The following is a 24,690-nucleotide window of genomic DNA, read 5'->3' on the forward strand; positions in this document are numbered from 1 at the left end:
TTTTGCTTCCTTAAAATAGGATTACTACACAGCACAGAGCTGTCAACTGCTTTTTTTGGGTAAAACATGTTGCATTAAACAGCAGAAAGCAATAAAAAAGACTTAAAATCAGACGAAACCTCGGTACCAGATACTTTCGCAGCTTCAATCCACAAGATGAAAACCATAGAAACTGACGTGCAAACACAAATAAAAGAGGATTACCACACACAGCTACTGTAAACTGCATTCTTGGGGTCGAATGTGTTTTACAGCAAAACTCTATGAGAAAGACTGATCAGACAAAACCTGCTCCTTCATGTCTGTAGCTTCAGACTACGAGAATTAAACCTCAGAAAAAGGTTTCTACACAGTCAAGCTGCTGTTGACTGTATTTTTGGGTCAAATATGAAGTCGTCTACAAACAAGAAGATTAAAGAAATGTGGTTTTTGCTTCTCTACATTGTACAAATACAGATGTAACAGGGACATTAATCAGCTGAGGTCACCACTGATCATCAGAAACACACCATGATTCACTACAGTGATATTACAGAGACGTTGTAGCTCTAAAATGTACAGAAGGTACAATAAGGTAGCTGTATATTCCCTATTGCATCTAATCCACAGGCTTAATATATATATGAATATAGCTTGATATAGAAATAATGTGATTTTACTCAACTACAGATGTTTTCTCCGACACGTACCACAGCTGAACACTTCTGGTTTTAACAGTAAACACATTTTTTTTTGTTCGTCACCCCCAAGTGAAGTTTTCCCTCTTGGCTTAATGAAATCCACACAGACGCGACATCTGTTATTAAAAGCCAGTGACATTGAAAAAAAAAAAAAAGTCAGAAAATGAAAAGCAGATTATGAGTTTAAGTCGGAGTTCGCAGCTGAAATCACAGTTGTGTGCTGTGATGGTGGCAGAGGTTTGATCCTACAGAGGAAACACAACAGGCAGCGTCTGCTTGTGCTTTATTTTGTAAAGTGACAGGGATCGTGCATCAGTCCGATAACACTGTGGTTCACACAGAGATGCCAAGAGGAAGGACGACACACACATGCTGTCCTCTACATCTCTAGCCTCCTGTGTGTGTGTGTGTGTGTGTGTGTGTGTGTGTGTGTGTGTGTGTGCAGCCCGTTAGCGTGTGCTGCTCTATTTTAGACCAGTGCTGCACCGGCGACATTCCTCCGATTTTCTGCATTCCTGCGTTCATTCACTGCGAGAGACTCGCAGAGGGGAGAGATAGACGGCTGATTCAGACCTCTGGGTCGTTGTGTTTGTGTGTTTTAACAGCGTAGGTGTTTTCAGTGTCTCTGTAGTTACACACTAGGCTGCAGTTTATCTGCGTCTCTCCATTAATGTGGACTCTGCAACAACTGCTTTTTTTTTTCCTGCTTCCCTTTTTGACCACAGGAATGTTTCAGAAAGCCACAAGCATGTTGCAGGATCACAGGAACTCCTCTTGCTTTTCCTCCACAGGCCACATTATCACAGTTTGATGTGTCTCATGTTCAGATAATATGGAGAAGCTGGAGTGAAACCGGCACTTCCAGGCGCAGGAAGTAAAAAAGTCCCATTCAAAGTCCTGTTGACTTTTGTAACTAAAAGTCGCGGCTGGGAACAAACGAGTAACTCGCTTCATATGTTTAAAACAACAATCTAATTTCATTCTTTATTCAATATTTATGTTGTTTAACATCCTTTAACAAACTCAATTTCCCATAAGCCCCATACATTCGACGGCTAAACATCTCAGCTGGACAGAAGAGACAATTTAAGTTTAAGTCTGTAAAAGCAGCAGGACAGAGGAATGAATGAGCTTGTAGAGATTCAAACCAGGAAGATGAATAATGACTTCAGAAGAGAGGAGAGATGGATGAAACCATGTTATGATGAAGTTTTCAAACTGCTCACAAAGTGAAAGTTAAAGGACTGCAGTGGAGCTGATTGGAACAGAAAAGAATAAGGAAAATAAACGCCATGAAAACATTTAATTTTTAATGAAAGTATAATGAAAGAAATCCTGAGTGACAGATTGGACTGAATTACTGAAGCTAGAGGAACACACTGTGTAAACATCTCATTTATTTCACATAAGAAATCTGACAACGACGAGTGAACGAGCAGTGACACAAACACAAAGGTGACTCTCGTGGATTCGCTACGAGTTGCGTAAATAAATTCATGCACAGGTGTGATGCGTGAAGCTCCTTGCATGACTGAATGCATGTTGGACTCTCTCACCGTTCCTCTCTCCGTCTTTGTCTCTCCACCGTCAGATGAAGAGGAAGTTGGATCATGGTCCGGACGGCCGGCCGTTCCCCTCAGGGAAGAAGCACTGCAAAGGCAACGGGTACCTCAGGTGACACGCACACTTCACTCACAGAGCACACACACAGATCAACCATTAAAAACAATCACTTTGCAGGGTGGATACGCTAACTGGCGCTAACTCTAACATCTGTCTGTTCTCTCTCCAGTCCTTCCAGTCTGGTTCCGGCCACGCCCACCACATTCGGTGACCTGCGGCTGGCCAATGGGCATTCGGCTCAGAGACGGCGGGTCACCTCGGGTCCGCCCCCTTCTGGCCTGCAGGACTGGCTTCACATGTTCCAGGTCAGCACACACACACACACACACAGAGTTTGTATCTGCTGTAATGTTAGCTGCAAATGTTAGCATTCCCGGCTAACTAGCTTACTAACAGCAGTAGTGTAATATTTTTAGAGATACCGGTTCTGTTCCAGATGAATCACATTACCTGTCAATTAGCTGTTAATTGTCCCAAATTACATATATGTAATAATAGACACTGGTTGCATTTAGTGAGCCCAAATCATCTACTCCCAGTTAACACGCCTTGCCAAGACAACAGTTAATACTCAGGCTCTCTGTCCTGCAGCGCTAGAAAATGCAGCCGCATCTCTTGATGTTCTGCATTTTGGTTTAATGTGTGTGAGTATCTTCCGCTCGCTGCACATAAACACAGAGCGGCAGAAGAATAGAGCCTGCGGGCAGTTCTTATGTAACTAATAAAAAAAACATACAAATACAGACACACACACACAAGCTGACACACATGCACACACACTTTCTAATGAAAAACATGAGTCTCTCGTTTCTGGCTCGGGGAGAAAGTTAAAACGGTTTCAGAGAGACGGAAACACTTTGAAACACATGAACACACACATGAATAGGACTACATGCTGCCAAACACAAATTGCACACAAACACACATACGCAGAAAGACACTAAAAAGTAAACGGAAAAAGAAACGCTTAAATGTGAACGTGAAAAGAAACATTTGAAATCAATTAAAAACAGTAACACCTGCAATTAGACAGAAAAAGAAACTTAAAAAGTAAATGGAAAAAGAAACATGGAAAAGTAAACGGAAAAAAGAAATGATGAGATGTAAATGAGAAAAGAAACAAAAGTAAACGCATAAATAAACACTTAATAGTAAAGGGGAAAAGAAACACTTGAAATCAAACAACTACAGTTAGACGGACAGATACAGAAACGTAAACGGAAAAGAAATGCTAATAAGTAAATAAAATTGAAATCTAACTATATAAACTAAATATCCTGTACGTAGACACACAGATCTTTTCCTCTGTATCCCTGTTCACCATTGCTTCTTTTATCCCCCCCCCCCAACAGACGTGGAGCGGTCCCGAGAGGCTATTGGCTCTGGACGAGTTGATTGACAGGTGTGAGACCAATCAGGTGAAGCACATGATGCAGGTCATCGAGCCCCAGTTCCAGAGAGACTTCATCTCCCTGCTGCCCAAAGAGGTACGAACACTCGCCCACAAAACAACAGTGCGTGGTCTATGACGGACGCATTTACAGATCCAGGGTGACGTCATAAACAACACGTGGACTGTGTGTGTGTGTGTGTGTGTGTGTGTGTGTGTGTGTGTGTGTGTGCAGCTGGCTCTGTACGTGCTGACCTTCCTGGCTCCCAGAGACCTGCTGCAGGCCGCTCAGACCTGCAGGTACTGGAGGATCCTGGCTGAAGACAACCTGCTGTGGAGGGAGAAGTGCCGCGAGGAAGGTAAACAGTCTGAAAACACTCAGCAAACACTCCACCCTGTGCTGCTTGTACTTGTGTGTCTTCTGCTGCTGGCGATTCTGCTCTTTCTGTCTTTTTTTATTTTACTTTCAGCTTTGATTTTTTTATTACGGTTAAAATTATTAGCCGCCAAAATAATGGCCCTTAACTGTGCGGTGCTACTTCCCTCCTGTTCTTCAGCGCCAAGGTCACGTCCTTGATATTGTTTCTGGAGGATTTAGTGACTTGAGGGAGAAGTTGTTTACTCTCTTTAGTTTGAAAAATGATGTTAAATTATAAAGTGATGAAGGGATCTGGTGTATCTGTTGAAGGTTAACAGTGTGTGCAGCATCTGGGGAAATTTTTAAAGGGAAAAAAGAAATTTGAATCTATTAAATAATGAGTTTGGTTAGTGGCAAGCCAAACATTTCCTTGGATGGGTGGGGCTCTGCTGGGGGAACTGAGACTCAAGATGATAAAGCAACAAAAAGGAGGAAATAAAGTTTAAGAAATAGTTTGGGGACTATTTTCAGCAGCGGATTAATCCACATTTGTTTGTTGCAGCAGGACGGTGCATGTGGGATTTTGAGTTTGGATAAACTACAGTGTGTGTGTTGATGATAACGAAGGATCGTTTCACCCGGTGCAACAGAGAGACTCACTGATGTGTTTTCATGGTGTTGGGAGACAGTGGAGCTCTGTGGTTCAGAGGAAGGAGATATATCAGACTTGGTAGTGGATCAATTTATTGTTGGTTTTGGTCTTTTTGTGGAATTTGTAATAAAATATTTGGTTTATATCCAGACTTTTCTCTGAACTGAGGCAGAGCTGTAAACTGCGTTTTCTTCTCTGTTGGTGTTTTAACTTCGGCACATTTTGATGAAACTTCTCCTGAAACCTTGAACGTGAGGAGAAACGGTTGTGTTTTGTGTTGCAGCGTTAAGAGGTGAACGTGTGCTACCTGAGCAGGTGTGTCCGCCGCTGTTTTTACAGGTGGAAATATGGAAACCAGGATACAAATAGAGACAGGAGCTCACTGGATGTAAAGTGCTTTCTAACCTGAGTGTAACATGCAAATACAGCTACACACGGCCAGACACTCCTCCTTCATTCAGCGCAATGCAGAGGCTGTGTGTGTGTGTGTGTGTGTGAGTGTGTGTGTGTGTCTGTGTGTGTGTGTGTGTGTGTGTGTGTGTGTGTGTGTGCTTCTCTCTGGGCTCTCTGCCAATCAGCCGAGATTCACTGCCAGCACTCAGCAGTCATACCAATGAGGCTACCTCACGTTAGCGCCACACCACAGCCATACTAATGAAGCCGGCGTTAACGGCACTTCACCAGCTTCATAAATAAGGCTAATTTATATTTGCACTACACTCCTGTTACACCGGTGGGAACGGCGCCGGCATCAGCTCGGACTCTGTGAGAATGTAAATGCCGCCAACCTGCACCAGCGCCACGTCGGTTACATGCTAATGCAGCTAGCTCTGACGTTAGCTCAAAGTGGCGTCAGTGGAATCACAGTGGATGGTGTTCCACTACACCACAGGCGCAGCAGGAGAAGTCGGTGTGGTGGGTTTACATCGTGTTGATAAAAGGAAACCTGGTTGGTTCAGTCGTATCAGCTTCGGACACACCCACTACTTTGATCTAACACCAACTTTAAGCTAAAAGTAGATCAGGTCTAGCTTCTATATTAATACTGTGAAAGTATCAGCAGAGAAGCTCAGAGCCTCCTCTCTTCTGACTGGCTGTTACTAGAGCTCCAGAGAGAAGCCTGAGAGAGGAGATGTAAAACTACACTGAGATGAACCACAAATATATCTTCTTATAGATCAAACGATTGATTATTAGCAACAGTTTGATTTAAGTCCTTAATCAGCAGCTTATAAACATGTAATAATTAGTTTAAAACAAACTATAATGTAGTTGTAACTTTAACTAACGTCCATAAGTGCAGGCTGCTGTATCAACAGGTCCTGAACGATAATATGATAAAATGTCTCAGAATCGTTGATAAATACACTTTAATATCTGTTTACAGCTGCGATATCGTGTGTTATAAACCATTTATAAGATGCAGCTCTGTCTGTCGTTCTGTCTCCAGGTATCTCGGAGTGCGCGTCTTACCATCGCAGGAAGTGTGCGAGGCCGAGCGTGGCGGTCAGTCCGTGGAAATCGGCCTACATTCGACAACACCGCATCGAGAACAACTGGAGGGACGGGGACACACGGGAGCCCATGGTACACACACACACACACACACACACACACACACACACACACACACACTGAGCAGCGTGTGTTTGATGTGTAAACGTTGACTTAATGTCATTAAACCGTCTCGTCTGTAGGTGCTGAAAGGTCACGACGATCACGTGATCACCTGCCTGCAGTTCAGCGGTGACCTGATCGTCAGCGGCTCCGATGACAACACACTCAAAGTCTGGTCAGCCATCACCGGCAAGGTACGACATTATATTTGTGTGTGTGTGTGTGTGTGTGTGTGTGTGTGTGTGTGTGTGTGTGTGTGTGTGTGGCAGACAGACAGACGTATTGATTATGTAAATTAGGATTTTCTGCTGCTTCAGCTGTGAGCACCCGCCAGTGTGAAGTGAAAAGCAGGTTGTTTGCTCGTATCTCTCGGCTCCTGAAGACTCCAGTCTCCATAGTGTGAATCATCAGATCTTAGGCTGAAATCTTTTTGACAATCGATCAATAATTTCAGTCATTTTTAAGCCAAAATCTCAAATATTTGCTGCTTCCAGCTTCACAAATGTGTCGTATATGAAAGTAATCTGGATGTTTTTGTTGCTCGGACTTTTTCTACGACACGTAATTTTGACTGTCCGGCATCTTAAAGAGAAAAGAGTCGACCTCGCATCACATGATGGCGTGCTGTGTGTCATGGCCGGTGTGTGTGTGTTGCACTTCAAAGTCGCTCAGCTTCATATCTGACCTTAATTAGAATATCATCATACAATAGAAGATGAAGTAGGTCAGCGTGATCTAACAGGAAACTACCAGGCTTAAATGTCTGGATAGAGAATAGAAGAGGGCAGAATAAAAATGGAGGCAGGCGGACCAGTTGTGTTAGTCAGGGTGTGTCGATTTAAACACACACACACACACACACAACACACACACACACACACACACACACACACACACACACACAGAGCCTGCAGCAGCTCTGTTTGAATCCACAACCTGTGTGTAGAAGGTGAAGAGACAGTTCTCAGTGTGTAAAGACTCTCTCTCTTTACTTATATGTGTTGTGGTAGTCGCACGCCCAACACACACACACACACACACAGTAATATGATATTTTGAGACGGCTGAATTCTGGAGGCGATGTGGTTAAAAAAAAAAAAAAAAATGTCTGAACAGTTTCGTATTTTCTGGGTTTGTCTTTTAATTATGTCCCGTCATCGTGGTTTGTTTGTGTGTGTGTGTGTGTGTGTGTGAGACATGTTGTCGTCACGTTTTGTGAACACGTCAACTCAAGAACAAGACACAGTGGAAACTTCATACTTGCGCCACAGCTTCTCCATGTGAAGTCGTTTTTCTGATCAGACTTTGCTGCATAAATTTGCATATTACTGAGGTGGAGGAGAGTTTCTCCTTGTGTTCCTCGGCTCGGTGACGAGCTACGAACACGGCGAGCACGCGTGTTCTTCTGTCATGGAGATCATGGTGCCCGTTGTTTCCCGCTGCTGAGAGATCAGATGTGATTGCTCTACGTTGATTTCTCTTTTGTCACATGACACCTGGACGAATGTCTGTTTAAAACACTCGTGTCTGCAACCAGCCATTATTTTGGCGGATGTTTCTAAACACTACATTACCCATGAGCCTTGGGAACCGTTGATGTGATCGACAGCGGTAGGAACTTAAAACAGAATCAGAATTTATAAGGGAAACGATTTAAGCTGCAGGTTTTGTTTTCAGTTTGACGTTAGCGGCTCATGTGACGCAATTCTGAGCTCTGTGATTGGACGTTTGTTACAGGAAGGCACCTGGGGAGTCGTAGTTCTCTTCACATACAAAAGTTATTTATACACCTTTTGTGAAGATTCGTGTTCTGATTGTGAATCATGTGACTTTGTCTACGGGAAATATTAACGGGACTTTTCCTTCTGGAACCAGCGGCGCCATAAATAAATAGCTCCTCCCACTTAATGAGTGATCAGTATGTAGATATGTGTGCCTACAGGATGTAACCCATTACATCTGTCATCAAAGGAACCTGTTCAGTATCACGCTGCCGCGTCGACCCGAGAGCCGTTGCACAAAGATGGAAAAAAAAACAAAACTGATTCAGCGCCTGGTTTCGGTAAAACATTCTTTAACCGGACACACCTGCTCGCTCCTCCGTCTAGACCTGCCCGTAAGAGTGTGTGTGTGTGTGTGTGTGTGTGTGCGCAGGGAAAGTCTTCTTGCTCCCTGCAGAAAGAAAAACACACACACCCTCATCTATAGCCTGCAGGGATGACAAGGTGTGTGTTTCCTCCTCGTCTCTGTCCCTGTGTTAATTCAAGGCAGCACTACATACAGTTACTACACACACACACACACACACACACACACACACACACAGTCACGCAGGAGCAGTGAGAGTTAATTAATGGCGGTAGCTGCTGCAGTGTCTTCCAGGACAACAGTTGCCAAGGCAAAGTTTTTCCTCCGTTGCCGCGGCAACCCCCCACCACAACACCTTCAAGGTGAAACTGCATTCTCTCGTTCTGTGTGTGTCCTTCAAGGGCAGCTGTGAAAGTGGAACAAATATTGACACACACATACTTTTCTACTTTTACACACACACACACACACACAGACACACACACGTGGAACAGTCTTTCCCAGAAGACGACGGTGGATTTCTGAGAACCAGGTGGATGTTTATGACGTTTGAACTTAATTCAGATTTAATTAACAGTGGATTAGTTCAATCAGCAGCATTACTCTTTCTTACATTGTGACTTGTTAATCTAATTAGTTTAATTATGTTCAGTACAAATTGATATTTTCATGTAGAATTCATGAATATGGAACCAGACACACAAACAAGTGAAATACACGACGGAGCAGTAATGAATTTGTTCGTTTTATTCTTATTAAATCTCTTTTAATTTAAACTTAATTGAATTAAAATGAAGTATAATTAGAATTAAACTATTATTCGGGGCGTCGTGTAGCGTAGTGGTCTAAGCAGGCGCCCCCTGTCTCTCTCCACTATACTATCAAATAAAGGCATAAAAAGCCCAAAAAATATACTTAAAAAAAAAAAAAAAAAAGAATTAAACTATTATTCAAGGGTGTTAGGTCGAAGTTATTCATTTATATTAAATTTAAAACATGGTATGACTAGTAGCTCACGGTGGCTAATGTTAGCAATCTGCAAACTGCATCTCCATCAGCTGCCACGTCATTCAGACAAAACTTTAAACACCAGATTTACAATATTTTAGTAAGTATTAAAAGTCTAAATTACAACAGTTAATTTTTATCTTAAGTGACGTCATGCATGTAGCAGACATGTACGCCATGACCTCATACTACAGGACGTGTAGGAGACTTTACTCTCTACTTGTGCTGCCGTCACACTGTTGAACATCCACCATCACCCTGCAGTTAAAGCCGCACCGACTCATTTAGAAACAGTTTAAATGATTTCCAGTGGTTCGTCCTGCTTCAGTGACTTTAACAGCTTCTTCATCAGATTGTTGTAAAACTGCTGCTTTTAAATAAAGTTGGATGATTCACAGGACGATGATGTCACTGCCAACGTCTCCCAAACTCCACACCATCATTATTTAACTCAGACTAAATATGTGTTGTTGTTCCTCTCTCTCTCTCTCTCTCTTTCTCGCACAGTGTCTGCGGACGCTGACGGGTCACACCGGCGGGGTGTGGTGCAGTCAGATGGCGGTCGCCACGGTGATCAGCGGCTCCACCGACCGGACGCTGCGCGTGTGGGACGCCGAGAGCGGAGAGTGCGTCCACACGCTGTACGGACACACGTCCACTGTGCGCTGCATGCATCTCCACGGCAACCGGTAACATTCTCTCTCTCTCTCTCTCTCTCACAAAAATACACAGACTTCCGGAACACCTACCATTCTGCCGCATTCATCTCCATGACAACCAGAAAGACTCAGACACATGGTTTATACATTCATACCGTATACTTTCATGACGCACATGCCCACTGCCCACTCCCGTCTCCATGGTAACCGGCGTAACCTTAACCTACAGGAGTTTATTCATTGTACATACACCTATAAATACACACACATACACAAACTTCACACTAACACTATAAACACACCAGAACAAAGTGCATATAATATGTTACAAATACACATCTACAAACACACACTTTACACACACATACAGTAAATACACACACTCAACTACACACTAATTGCACAGCCATGCATTATAAATTCACTCTAAAAACAGAATACACAAACACAATAAATACACACACTAACACAGTAAACACAAACACACACATATTTGAAAACTGTACATACACACACGTCTACACAGAACATAGACACACACACAGACATTTACATGCTAAACACAGACACACATTTACATGGCAAATACAAACACATACAATGAAAACACACACAAAGCACCAGATATTATGAAACTGGGTCACCACAACATGAACACACACACACACACACACCTGATTGAAGCGATGTGATTGGCTGACACTGACCCCTCCCCCTCTCTTTCTCAGGGTAGTGTCGGGCTCTCGGGACACGACGCTGCGAGTGTGGGACGTGTCGACGGGTCGCTGCGAGCACGTGCTGACGGGCCACGTGGCGGCGGTTCGCTGCGTCCAGTACGACGGCCGCCGCGTCGTGTCGGGCGGATACGACTACATGGTGAAGGTGTGGGACCCCGAGACGGAGGCGTGTCTGCACACACTGCAGGGACACACCAACAGGGTGTACTCGCTACAGGTGAACACACACACACCGACTCATTTAGTTTACAATAATCAATAACCTCCAAACATTTTATTATACAGGAGATTCATCACATTACAGATTAAACACGTTTCTCCTGTCAAACTCACTTTATACATTTTTTTAATCGGTAAATTATATAAAACACAGATTTTAACCTTCTTCTTTCTCTTCGCAGTTTGACGGCGTCTTCGTCGTGAGCGGCTCATTGGACACGTCGATCAGAGTGTGGGACGCAGAGACAGGTACAGACAGACTGTGCTTTGTCCTGTTGTTTTGTATTGTGTTTAACGGAGACGTTTTTCTAATGTTTCATCCACCACATTTATATCATATGTATATAATTAACTGACAACTGAGTGTAGTTCTAATGAATTTAACTCAGTTAAATATTCATTCTGAATTACGTTACAGTGAGAATAAAAATGAAATAATTATCTATGTTAAAATAAATCTGAGCAACAGCTTGACTGCACCAGGTTTAAATAAAAATCAAAAACACAAACTTGTTTTATCAGAAACATTTAAAAGATGTTTAGAAATGACACTGTGGCTTTAAATCAGCCTGAATCTGTTCAAATTAACCTGTCGATTAGAAAATAAAACAGACTCTGCTCGTGTCCCGCCCAGGTGGGTGTGTCCACACGTTGACCGGCCACCAATCGCTGACCAGCGGCATGGAGCTACGAGACAACATCCTGGTGTCCGGGAACGCCGACTCCACGGTGCGAGTGTGGGACGTCCGGACGGGACAGTGTCTCCACACGCTGCAAGGTGAGAGAGAGACGACGACGTCCCTCTGAGATTTTTATCTGTCAGTGAAAACAATGAGAGCAGGATGAAGGTGAGAGTCGCTGCTGGTGTGGACTCAAGCAGCTGCAGCCCTCTGGGAGAGAGAGAGAGAGTGAGAGGGAGGAAACAAGGGCAAACTGTAGAAAGTGAGGAAGGAAGGAATGAAGGAAACAGGAAACAAATGGAGCGAGAAGATGGAGGAAAAAAGGGGACAGTAAGTGGAAAGGATTTGACAAGTACGGATGAAAACTATATTTATAGAGAAAGAGAGGGTAGATGGGGAACAATGGCAGGAGGAAATACAGGCAATTCATCATAGAAAGTGAAAACAGGAGCAAGAAGAAAGAGGAACAACCATAAAATGAAATATGACAAGATTCTGTGAGGCTGAGCAGTTTTTACCTGGTGATGGCACCGTGAAAACTCAGAGGATACAGAGTTGTGAGGGTTCATCCTCAGGGGAACATGGTGATGGAGATCAAACAGTTGTTGAGACATTTCAATGAAAAACAAAAAATGTGAACCTCATGGTGGCGCCAGAGGAAAAGTCATAGGTCATTTACAGTCATTTTTTGACTTTTCTTTTTATGCCTTATGCATAGTATGGCAAAAAAGTCATAATATAGTATAGCAAAAAATAGAAAATAAATTCATAGTATAGTATGGCAAAAAACAGCAAAAAAAGTCACGGTATAGTATGGCAAAAAACAGCGAAAGAGTCATAGTATAGTATGGCATAAAAAGTCATAAAAAGTCATAGTATAGCATGGCATAAAAAGTCATAAAAAGTCATAGTATAGCATGGCATAAAAAGTCATAGTATAGCAAGGCAAAAAAAGTCATAGTATAGCAAGGCAAAAAAAGTCATAGTATAGCATGGCATAAAAAGTCGTAGTATAGCATGGCATAAAAAGTCATAGTATAGCATGGCATAAAAAGTCATAAAAAAGTCATAGTATAGCATGGCATAAAAAGTCATAAAAAAGTCATAGTATAGCATGGCATAAAAAGTCATAAAAAAGTCATAAAAAGTCATAGTATAGCAAGGCAAAAAAAGTCATAGTATAGCAAGGCAAAAAAAGTCATAGTATAGGAAGGCATAAAAAGTCATAGTATAGCATGGCATAAAAAGTCATAAAAAAGTCATAGTATAGTAAGGCAAAAAAAGTCATAAAAAAGTCATAGTATAGCAAGGCATAAAAAGTCATAAAAAAGTCATAGTATAGCATGGCATAAAAAGGCATAAAAAGTCATAGTATAGCATGGCATAAAAAGTCATAAAAAAGTCATAGTATAGCAAGGCATAAAAAGTCATAGTATAGTAAGGCAAAAAAAGTCATAAAAAAGTCATAGTATAGCATGGCAAAAAAAGTCATAAAAAAGTCATAGTATAGCATGGCAAAAAAAAGTCATAGTATAGCATGGCATAAAAAGTCATAAAAAAGTCATAGTATAGCATGGCATAAAAAGTCATAAAAAAGTCATAGTATAGCATGGCAAAAAAAGTCATAAAAAAGTCATAGTATAGCATGGCAAAAAAAGTCATAGTATAGTAAGGCATAAAAAGTCAGTATAGTAAGGCAAAAAAAGTCCTAAAAAAGTCATAGTATAGCATGGCATAAAAAGTCATAAAAAAGTCATAGTATAGCATGGCATAAAAAGTCATAAAAAAGTCATAGTATAGCATGGCATAAAAACGTCATAGTATAGTAAGGCATAAAAAAGTCATAGTATAGCATGGCATAAAAAGTCATAGTATAGTAAGGCAAAAAAAGTCATAAAAAAGTCATAGTATAGCATGGCAAAAAAAGTCATAGTATAGCATGGCAAAAAAAGTCATAGTATAGTAAGGCATAAAAAGTCATAAAAAAGTCATAGTATAGCATGGCAAAAAAAGTCATAAAAAGTCATAGTATAGCATGGCAAAAAAAGTCATAGTATAGCAAGGCATAAAAAGTCATAAAAAAGTCATAGTATAGTAAGGCATAAAAAGTCATAGTATAGTAAGGCAAAAAAAGTCATAAAAAAGTCATAGTATAGCATGGCATAAAAAGTCATAGTATAGCATGGCATAAAAAGTCATAAAAAAGTCATAGTATAGCATGGCAAAAAAAGTCATAAAAAAGTCATAGTATAGCATGGCATAAAAAGTCATAGTATAGCATGGCATAAAAAGTCATAAAAAAGTCATAGTATAGCATGGCATAAAAAGTCATAAAAAAGTCATAGTATAGCATGGCAAAAAAAGTCATAAAAAAGTCATAGTATAGCATGGCAAAAAAAGTCATAGTATAGTAAGGCATAAAAAGTCAGTATAGTAAGGCAAAAAAAGTCCTAAAAAAGTCATAGTATAGCATGGCATAAAAAGTCATAAAAAAGTCATAGTATAGCATGGCATAAAAACGTCATAGTATAGTAAGGCATAAAAAAGTCATAGTATAGCATGGCATAAAAAGTCATAGTATAGCAAGGCATAAAAAATCATAGTATAGTAAGGCATAAAAAGTCATAAAAAGTCATAGTATAGCAAGGCATAAAAAGTCATAGTATAGCATGGCATAAAAAGTCATAGTATAGCATGGCATAAAAAGTCATAAAAAAGTCATAGTATAGCTTGGCATAAAAAAGTCATACTATAGTAAGGCAAAAAAAGTCATAAAAAAGTCATAGTATAGCATGGCATAAAAAGTCATAGTATAGCAAGGCATAAAAAGTCATAGTATAGTAAGGCAAAAAAAGTCATAAAAAAGTCATAGTATAGCATGGCAAAAAAAGTCATAAAAAAGTCATAGTATAGCATGGCAAAAAAAGTCATAGTATAGTAAGGCATAAAAAGTCATAGTATAGCATGGCATAAAAAGTCATAGTATAGCATGGCATAAAAAGTCATACTATAGTAAGGCAAAAAAAGTCATAGTATAGCATGGCATAAAAAGTCCTAAAAAAGTCATAGTATAGCATGGCATAAAAAGTCCTAAAAAAGTCATAGTATAGCATGGCATAAAAAGTCATAAAAAAGTCATAGTATAGCATGGCATAAAAAGTCATAGTATAGTAAGGCATAAAAAGTCATAAAAAAGTCATAGTATAGCATGGCATAAAAAGTCATAAAAAAGTCATAGTATAGCATGGCATAAAAAGTCATAGTATAGTAAGGCATAAAAAGTCATAAAAAAGTCATAAAAAAGTCATAGTATAGCAAGGCATAAAAAGTCATAAAAAAGTCATAGTGTAGTAAGGCATAAAAAGTCATAAAAAAGTCATAGTATAGCATGGCATAAAAAGTCATAAAAAAGTCATAGTATAGTAAGGCAAAAAAAAGTCATAAAAAAGTCATAGTATAGCATGGCATAAAAAGTCATAGTATAGCATGGCATAAAAAGTCATAGTATAGCAAGGCATAAAAAGTCATAAAAAAGTCATAGTGTAGTAAGGCATAAAAAGTCATAAAAAAGTCATAGTATAGCATGGCATAAAAAGTCATAAAAAAGTCATAGTATAGCATGGCATAAAAAGTCATAGTATAGCAAGGCATAAAAAGTCATAGTATAGCATGGCATAAAAAGTCATAGTATAGCATGGCATAAAAAGTCATAAAAAAGTCATAGTATAGCATGGCAAAAAAAGTCATAGTATAGCATGGCATAAAAAGTCATAGTATAGTAAGGCATAAAAAGTCATAAAAAAGTCATAGTATAGCATGGCATAAAAAGTCATAGTATAGCATGGCAAAAAAAGTCATAAAAAAGTCATAGTATAGCATGGCATAAAAAAGTCATAGTATAGTAAGGCAAAAAAAGTCATAAAAAAGTCATAGTATAGCATGGCAAAAAAAGTCATAGTATAGTAAGGCATAAAAAGTCATAAAAAAGTCATAGTGTAGTAAGGCATAAAAAGTCATAAAAAAGTCATAGTATAGCATGGCATAAAAAGTCATAAAAAAGTCATAGTATAGCATGGCATAAAAAGTCATAAAAAAGTCATAGTATAGTAAGGCAAAAAAAGTCATAGTATAGCATGGCATAAAAAGTCATAAAAAAGTCATAGTGTAGTAAGGCATAAAAAGTCATAAAAAAGTCATAGTATAGCATGGCATAAAAAGTCATAAAAAAGTCATAGTATAGTAAGGCAAAAAAAGTCATAAAAAAGTCATAGTATAGCATGGCATAAACAGTCCTAAAAATGTCATAGTATAGTAAGGCATAAAAAGTCATAAAAAAGTCATAGTATAGTAAGGCAAAAAAAGTCATAAAAAAGTCATAGTATAGCATGGCATAAAAAGTCATAGTATAGCATGGCATAAAAAGTCATAGTATAGTAAGGCAAAAAAAGTCATAAAAAAGTCATAAAAAAGTCATAGTATAGTAAGGCATAAAAAGTCATAAAAAAGTCATAGTATAGCATGGCAAAAAAAGTCATAAAAAAGTCATAGTATAGTAAGGCAAAAAAAGTCATAAAAAAGTCATAGTATAGCATGGCAAAAAAAGTCATAGTATAGTAAGGCATAAAAAGTCATAGTATAGTAAGGCAAAAAAAGTCATAAAAAAGTCATAGTATAGTAAGGCATAAAAAGTCATAAAAAAGTCATAGTGTAGTAAGGCATAAAAAGTCATAAAAAAGTCATAGTGTAGTAAGGCATAAAAAGTCATAAAAAAGTCATAGTATAGCATGGCATAAAAAGTCATAGTGTAGTAAGGCAAAAAAGTCATAAAAAAGTCATAGTATAGCATGGCATAAAAAGTCATAGTATAGCAAGGCAAAAAAAGTCATAAAAAAGTCATAGTATAGCATGGCATAAAAAGTCATAAAAAAGTCGTAGTATAGCATGGCAAAAAAAGTCCTAAAAAAGTCATAGTATAGTAAGGCAAAAAAAGTCATAGTATAGTAAGGCATAAAAAGTCATAGTATAGTAAGGCAAAAAAAGTCCTAAAAAAGTCATAGTATAGCATGGCATAAAAAGTCATAAAAAAGTCATAGTATAGTAAGGCATAAAAAGTCATAGTATAGCATGGCATAAAAAGTCATAGTATAGCATGGCATAAAAAGTCATAAAAAGTCATAGTATAGCATGGCATAAAAAGTCATAAAAAGTCATAGTATAGCATGGCATAAAAAGTCATAGTATAGTAAGGCATAAAAAGTCATAAAAAGTCATAGTATAGCAAGGCATAAAAAGTCATAAAAAGTCATAGTGTAGTAAGGCATAAAAAGTCAAAAAAAAGTCATAGTATAGCATGGCATAAAAAGTCATAAAAAGTCATAGTATAGTAAGGCAAAAAAAGTCATAAAAAGTCATAGTATAGCATGGCATAAAAAGTCATAGTATAGCAAGGCATAAAAAGTCATAAAAAGTCATAGTATAGTAAGGCAAAAAAAGTCATAAAAAGTCATAGTATAGCATGGCAAAAAAAGTCATAGTATAGTAAGGCATAAAAAGTCATAAAAAAGTCATAGTATAGCAAGGCAAAAAAAGTCATAGTGTAGTAAGGCATAAAAAGTCATAAAAAAGTCATAGTATAGCATGGCATAAAAAGTCATAGTATAGTAAGGCAAAAAAAGTCATAAAAAGTCATAGTATAGCATGGCATAAAAAGTCATAGTATAGTAAGGCATAAAAAAGTCATAGTGTAGTAAGGCATAAAAAGTCATAAAAAAGTCATAGTATAGCATGGCAAAAAAAGTCATAAAAAGTCATAGTATAGCATGGCAAAAAAAGTCATAGTATAGTAAGGCATAAAAAGTCATAGTATAGCATGGCATAAAAAGTCATAGTATAGCATGGCATAAAAAGTCATACTATAGTAAGGCAAAAAAAGTCATAGTATAGCATGGCATAAAAAGTCCTAAAAAAGTCATAGTATAGCATGGCATAAAAAGTCCTAAAAAAGTCATAGTATAGCATGGCATAAAAAGTCATAAAAAAGTCATAGTATAGCATGGCATAAAAAGTCATAGTATAGTAAGGCATAAAAAGTCATAAAAAAGTCATAGTATAGCATGGCATAAAAAGTCATAGTATAGCATGGCAAAAAAAGTCATAAAAAAGTCATAGTATAGCATGGCATAAAAAAGTCATAGTATAGTAAGGCAAAAAAAGTCATAAAAAAGTCATAGTATAGCATGGCAAAAAAAGTCATAGTATAGCATGGCATAAAAAGTCATAGTATAGTAAGGCATAAAAAGTCATAAAAAAGTCATAATATAGCATGGCAAAAAAAGTCATAAAAAAGTCATAGTATAGTAAGGCAAAAAAAGTCATAAAAGTCATAGTATAGCATGGCATAAAAAGTCATAAAAAAGTCATAGTATAGCATGGCATAAAAAGTCATAGTATAGTAAGGCAAAAAAAGTCATAGTATAGCAAGGCATAAAAAGTCATAAAAAAGTCATAGTATAGTAAGGCATAAAAAGTCATAGTATAGTAAGGCAAAAAAAGTCATAAAAAAGTCATAGTATAGCATGGCATAAAAAAGTCATAGTATAGCATGGCATAAAAAGTCATAAAAAAGTCATAGTATAGCATGGCAAAAAAAGTCATAAAAAAGTCATAGTATAGCATGGCATAAAAAGTCATAGTATAGCATGGCATAAAAAGTCATAAAAAAGTCATAGTATAGCATGGCATAAAAAGTCATAAAAAAGTCATAGTATAGCATGGCAAAAAAAGTCATAAAAAAGTCATAGTATAGCATGGCAAAAAAAGTCATAGTATAGTAAGGCATAAAAAGTCAGTATAGTAAGGCAAAAAAAGTCCTAAAAAAGTCATAGTATAGCATGGCATAAAAAGTCATAAAAAAGTCATAGTATAGCATGGCATAAAAACGTCATAGTATAGTAAGGCATAAAAAGTCATAGTATAGGAAGGCATAAAAAGTCATAGTATAGTAAGGCATAAAAAGTCATAAAAAAGTCATAGTATAGTAAGGCATAAAAAGTCATAAAAAGTCATAGTATAGCAAGGCATAAAAAGTCATAGTATAGCATGGCATAAAAAGTCATAGTATAGCATGGCATAAAAAGTCATAAAAAAGTCATAGTATAGCTTGGCATAAAAAAGTCATACTATAGTAAGGCAAAAAAAGTCATAAAAAAGTCATAGTATAGCATGGCATAAAAAGTCATAGTATAGCAAGGCATAAAAAGTCATAGTATAGTAAGGCAAAAAAAGTCATAAAAAGTCATAAAGAAGTCATAGTATAGCAAGGCAAAAAAAGTCATAAAAAAGTCATAGTATAGCTTGGCATAAAAAGTCATACTATAGTAAGGCAAAAAAAGTCATAAAAAAGTCATAGTATAGCATGGCATAAAAAGTCATAGTATAGCAAGGCATAAAAAGTCATAGTATAGTAAGGCAAAAAAAGTCATAAAAAAGTCATAGTATAGCATGGCAAAAAAAGTCATAAAAAGTCATAGTATAGCATGGCAAAAAAAGTCATAGTATAGTAAGGCATAAAAAGTCATAGTATAGCATGGCATAAAAAGTCATAGTATAGCATGGCATAAAAAGTCCTAAAAAAGTCATAGTATAGCATGGCATAAAAAGTCCTAAAAAAGTCATAGTATAGCATGGCATAAAAAGTCATAAAAAAGTCATAGTATAGCATGGCATAAAAAGTCATAGTATAGTAAGGCATAAAAAGTCATAAAAAGTCATAGTATAGCATGGCATAAAAAGTCATAAAAAGTCATAGTGTAGTAAGGCATAAAAAGTCATAAAAAGTCATAGTATAGCATGGCATAAAAAGTCATAAAAAAGTCATAGTATAGTAAGGCAAAAAAAGTCCTAAAAAAGTCATAGTATAGCATGGCATAAAAAGTCATAAAAAGTCATAGTATAGTAAGGCATAAAAAGTCATAGTATAGCATGGCATAAAAAGTCATAGTATAGCATGGCATAAAAAGTCATAAAAAGTCATAGTATAGCATGGCATAAAAAGTCATAAAAAGTCATAGTATAGCATGGCATAAAAAGTCATAGTATAGTAAGGCATAAAAAGTCATAAAAAGTCATAGTATAGCAAGGCATAAAAAGTCATAAAAAGTCATAGTGTAGTAAGGCATAAAAAGTCATAAAAAGTCATAGTATAGTAAGGCAAAAAAGTCATAAAAAAGTCATAGTATAGCATGGCAAAAAAAGTCATAGTATAGTAAGGCATAAAAAGTCATAAAAAAGTCATAAAAAAGTCATAGTATAGCATGGCATAAAAAGTCATAGTATAGTAAGGTATAAAAAGTCATAAAAAGTCATAGTATAGTAAGGCATAAAAAGTCATATAGTAAGGCATAAAATGTCATAGTATAGCATGGCAAAAAACGTAATGAAAAAACCACAGTATAGTCAGATAGATTCTTTATTGTCATTGCATTAAAGACAAAGACATTCAGTTTGACAGCAGTTCTCTTGGCAACATACTTTAAAATAAATAAAGACTAAAATCATCAACATAAAGTGAAATAAAATATCCACATAACACCAACAATATCACGACACCTATCAAGTATAAAGTATCAATATTGCACAGGTTAAGCAGCAACAGGTCATGAGACAACAGATCAGTCATTGTGCAGCTGGAGTACCATACTGTGCAACAGAATGTTAAGATGCTCTCTAAAACTTGATCAGCTGTTCACAGGGGAGTTTATTGCTCCTTAAGGTCCTCAGGAAGAAGAGGCATTGCTGATCCTTCTTGACCAAGAGTGCGGTGTTTGCACTCCATACCAGGTCTTCTGATATTTGGAATCCCAAGAATTTTAAACTCTCATAGTATAGCATGGCATAAAAAAGTCATAGTATAGCATGGCATAAAAAGTCATAGTATAGTAAGGCAAAAAAAGTCATAGTATAGCATGGCATAAAAAAGTCAGTATAGTAAGGCATAAAAAGTCCTAAAAAAGTCATAGTATAGCATGGCATAAAAAGTCATATAGTAAGGCATAAAAAGTCAAAAAAAAGTCATAGTATAGCAAGGCATAAAAAGTCATAGTATAGCAAGGCATAAAAAGTCATAAAAAAGTCATAGTATAGCATGGCATAAAAAGTCATAAAAAAGTCATAGTATAGCATGGCATAAAAAGTCATAGTAAAGTAAGGCAAAAAAAGTCCTAAAAAAGTCATAGTATAGCATGGCATAAAAAGTCATAAAAAGTCATAGTATAGCATGGCAAAAAAAGTCATAGTATAGCATGGCAAAAAAAGTCATAGTATAGCATGGCATAAAAACGTCATAGTATAGTAAGGCATAAAAAGTCATAAAAAAGTCATAGTATAGCATGGCATAAAAAGTCATAAAAAAGTCATAGTATAGCATGGCATAAAAAGTCATAGTATAGCATGGCAAAAAAAGTCATAAAAAGTCATAGTATAGTAAGGCAAAAAAAGTCATAGTATAGCAAGGCATAAAAAGTCATAAAAAGTCATAGTATAGCATGGCAAAAAAAGTCATAGTATAGCATGGCATAAAAAAGTCATAGTATAGCATGGCATAAAAACGTCATAGTATAGTAAGGCATAAAAAAGTCATAAAAAGTCATAGTATAGCATGGCAAAAAAAGTCATAAAAAAGTCATAGTATAGCAAGGCATAAAAAGTCATAGTATAGCAAGGCATAAAAAGTCATAAAAAAGTCATAGTATAGCATGGCATAAAAAGTCCTAAAAAAGTCATAGTATAGCATGGCATAAAAAGTCATAGTATAGTAAGGCAAAAAAAGTCCTAAAAAAGTCATAGTATAGCATGGCAAAAAAAGTCATAGTATAGCATGGCATAAAAACGTCATAAAAAAGTCATAGTATAGCATGGCATAAAAAGTCATAAAAAAGTCATAATATAGCATGGCATAAAAACGTCATAGTATAGTAAGGCATAAAAAAGTCATAAAAAGTCATAGTATAGCATGGCAAAAAAAGTCATAAAAAAGTCATAGTATAGCATGGCAAAAAAAGTCATAAAAAAGTCATAGTATAGCAAGGCATAAAAAGTCATAGTATAGCAAGGCATAAAAAGTCATAAAAAAGTCATAGTATAGCATGGCATAAAAAGTCCTAAAAAAGTCATAGTATAGCATGGCATAAAAAGTCATAGTATAGTAAGGCAAAAAAAGTCCTAAAAAAGTCATAGTATAGCATGGCAAAAAAAGTCATAGTATAGCATGGCATAAAAACGTCATAGTATAGCATGGCAAAAAAAGTCATAAAAAAGTCATAGTATAGTAAGGCAAAAAAAGTCATAGTATAGCAAGGCATAAAAAGTCATAAAAAAGTCATAGTATAGCATGGCAAAAAAAGTCATAGTATAGCATGGCATAAAAAAGTCATAGTATAGCATGGCATAAAAACGTCATAGTATAGTAAGGCATAAAAAAGTCATAAAAAAGTCATAGTATAGCATGGCAAAAAAAGTCATAAAAAAGTCATAGTATAGCAAGGCAAAAAAAGTCATAGTATAGCAAGGCATAAAAAGTCATAAAAAGTCATAGTATAGCATGGCATAAAAAGTCCTAAAAAAGTCATAGTATAGCATGGCATAAAAAGTCATAGTATAGTAAGGCAAAAAAAGTCCTAAAAAAGTCATAGTATAGCATGGCAAAAAAAGTCATAGTATAGCATGGCATAAAAACGTCATAAAAAAGTCATAGTATAGCATGGCATAAAAAGTCATAAAAAAGTCATAATATAGCATGGCATAAAAACGTCATAGTATAGTAAGGCATAAAAAAGTCATAAAAAGTCATAGTATAGCATGGCAAAAAAAGTCATAAAAAAGTCATAGTATAGCATGGCAAAAAAAGTCATAAAAAAGTCATAGTATAGCAAGGCATAAAAAGTCATAGTATAGCAAGGCATAAAAAGTCATAAAAAGTCATAGTAAGCATGGCATAAAAAGTCCTAAAAAAGTCATAGTATAGCATGGCATAAAAAGTCATAGTATAGTAAGGCAAAAAAAGTCCTAAAAAAGTCATAGTATAGCATGGCAAAAAAAGTCATAGTATAGCATGGCATAAAAAGTCATAGTAAAGTAAGGCATAAAAAGTCATAAAAAGTCATAGTATAGCATGGCAAAAAAAGTCATAAAAAGTCATAGTATAGCATGGCAAAAAAAGTCATAAAAAGTCATAGTATAGCAAGGCATAAAAAGTCATAGTATAGCATGGCAAAAAAAGTCATAAAAAGTCATAGTATAGCAAGGCATAAAAAGTCATAGTATAGCATGGCATAAAAAGTCATAGTATAGTAAGGCATAAAAAGTCATAAAAAGTCATAGTATAGTAAGGCAAAAAAAGTCATAGTATAATAAGGCATAAAAAGTCATAAAAAGTCATAGTATAGCATGGCATAAAAAGTCATAAAAAGTCATAATATAGCATGGCATAAAAACGTCATAGTATAGTAAGGCATAAAAAGTAATAAAAAAGTCATAGTGTAGCATGGCATAAAAAGTCATAAAAAGTCATAGTATATAGTAAGGCATAAAAAGTCATAAAAAGTCATAGTATAGCATGGCATAAAAAGTCATAAAAAAGTCATAGTATAGCATGGCAAAAAAAGTCATAGTATAGCAAGGCATAAAAAGTCATAGTATAGCAAGGCAAAAAAAGTCATAGTATAGTAAGGCATAAAAAAGTCATAGTATAGCATGGCATAAAAAGTCATAGTATAGTAAGGCATAAAAAAGTCATAGTATAGTAAGTCAAAAAAAGTCATAAAAAAGTCATAGTATAGCAAGGCAAAAAAAGTCATAGTATAGCATGGCATAAAAAGTCATAAAAAAGTCATAGTATAGTAAGGCAAAAAAAGTCATAAAAAAGTCATAGTATAGCATGGCAAAAAAAGTCATAAAAAAGTCATAGTATAGCAAGGCATAAAAAGTCATAAAAAAGTCATAGTATAGCATGGCATAAAAAGTCCTAAAAAAGTCATAGTATAGCATGGCATAAAAAGTCATAGTATAGTAAGGCAAAAAAAGTCCTAAAAAAGTCATAGTATAGCATGGCAAAAAAAGTCATAGTATAGCATGGCATAAAAACGTCATAGTATAGTAAGGCATAAAAAGTCATAGTATAGTAAGGCATAAAAAGTCATAGTATAGTAAGGCATAAAAAAGTCATAGTATAGCATGGCATAAAAAGTCATAGTATAGTAAGGCATAAAAAGTCATAAAAAAGTCATAGTATAGCATGGCAAAAAAAGTCATAAAAAAGTCATAGTATAGCATGGCAAAAAAAGTCATAAAAAAGTCATAGTATAGCAAGGCATAAAAAGTCATAGTATAGCATGGCAAAAAAAGTCATAAAAAAGTCATAGTATAGCAAGGCATAAAAAGTCATAGTATAGCATGGCATAAAAAGTCATAGTATAGTAAGGCATAAAAAGTCATAAAAAAGTCATAGTATAGTAAGGCAAAAAAAAGTCATAGTATAATAAGGCATAAAAAGTCATAAAAAAGTCATAGTATAGCATGGCATAAAAAGTCATAAAAAAGTCATAATATAGCATGGCATAAAAACGTCATAGTATAGTAAGGCATAAAAAGTAATAAAAAGTCATAGTGTAGCATGGCATAAAAAGTCATAAAAAAGTCATAGTATATAGTAAGGCATAAAAAGTCATAAAAAAGTCATAGTATAGCATGGCATAAAAACGTCATAGTATAGTAAGGCATAAAAAAGTAATAAAAAGTCATAGTGTAGCATGGCATAAAAAGTCATAAAAAAGTCATAGTATATAGTAAGGCATAAAAAGTCATAAAAAAGTCATAGTATAGCATGGCAAAAAAAGTCATAAAAAAGTCATAGTATAGCAAGGCATAAAAAGTCATAGTATAGCAAGGCAAAAAAAGTCATAGTATAGCATGGCATAAAAAGTCA

The 24,690-nt window shown here is 36.2% G+C and overlaps 1 protein-coding gene and 2 long non-coding RNA genes across 4 annotated transcripts in view; all 3 read left to right on the forward strand.

Annotated features, from left to right (window-relative positions):
- LOC130164278 (F-box/WD repeat-containing protein 7-like) overlaps window positions 1-24,690 on the forward strand; it is a 44,830-nt gene that overhangs the window by 14,596 nt on the left and 5,544 nt on the right. For both annotated transcript variants that reach the window (XM_056368914.1, XM_056368915.1), the window contains 10 exons: window positions 2,272-2,354; window positions 2,473-2,608; window positions 3,656-3,790; window positions 3,929-4,052; window positions 6,154-6,290; window positions 6,401-6,514; window positions 9,924-10,105; window positions 10,804-11,029; window positions 11,214-11,280; window positions 11,666-11,809. In XM_056368914.1, coding sequence (XP_056224889.1) covers window positions 2,272-2,354; window positions 2,473-2,608; window positions 3,656-3,790; window positions 3,929-4,052; window positions 6,154-6,290; window positions 6,401-6,514; window positions 9,924-10,105; window positions 10,804-11,029; window positions 11,214-11,280; window positions 11,666-11,809 — 1,348 coding nt within the window. The remainder of the gene's footprint in view (window positions 1-2,271; window positions 2,355-2,472; window positions 2,609-3,655; window positions 3,791-3,928; window positions 4,053-6,153; window positions 6,291-6,400; window positions 6,515-9,923; window positions 10,106-10,803; window positions 11,030-11,213; window positions 11,281-11,665; window positions 11,810-24,690) is intronic.
- On the forward strand, window positions 13,624-16,853 carry LOC130164279 (uncharacterized). Its single transcript, XR_008826589.1, has 2 exons — window positions 13,624-14,049; window positions 14,259-16,853. It is a non-coding gene; the product is annotated as an uncharacterized LOC130164279 (long non-coding RNA).
- On the forward strand, window positions 17,662-18,889 carry LOC130164280 (uncharacterized). The gene is made up of 2 exons (XR_008826590.1): window positions 17,662-18,299; window positions 18,702-18,889. It is a non-coding gene; the product is annotated as an uncharacterized LOC130164280 (long non-coding RNA).

Source organism: Seriola aureovittata, chromosome 23, assembly GCF_021018895.1.
Source record: "Seriola aureovittata isolate HTS-2021-v1 ecotype China chromosome 23, ASM2101889v1, whole genome shotgun sequence".
Classification (NCBI taxonomy): domain Eukaryota; kingdom Metazoa; phylum Chordata; class Actinopteri; order Carangiformes; family Carangidae; genus Seriola; species Seriola aureovittata.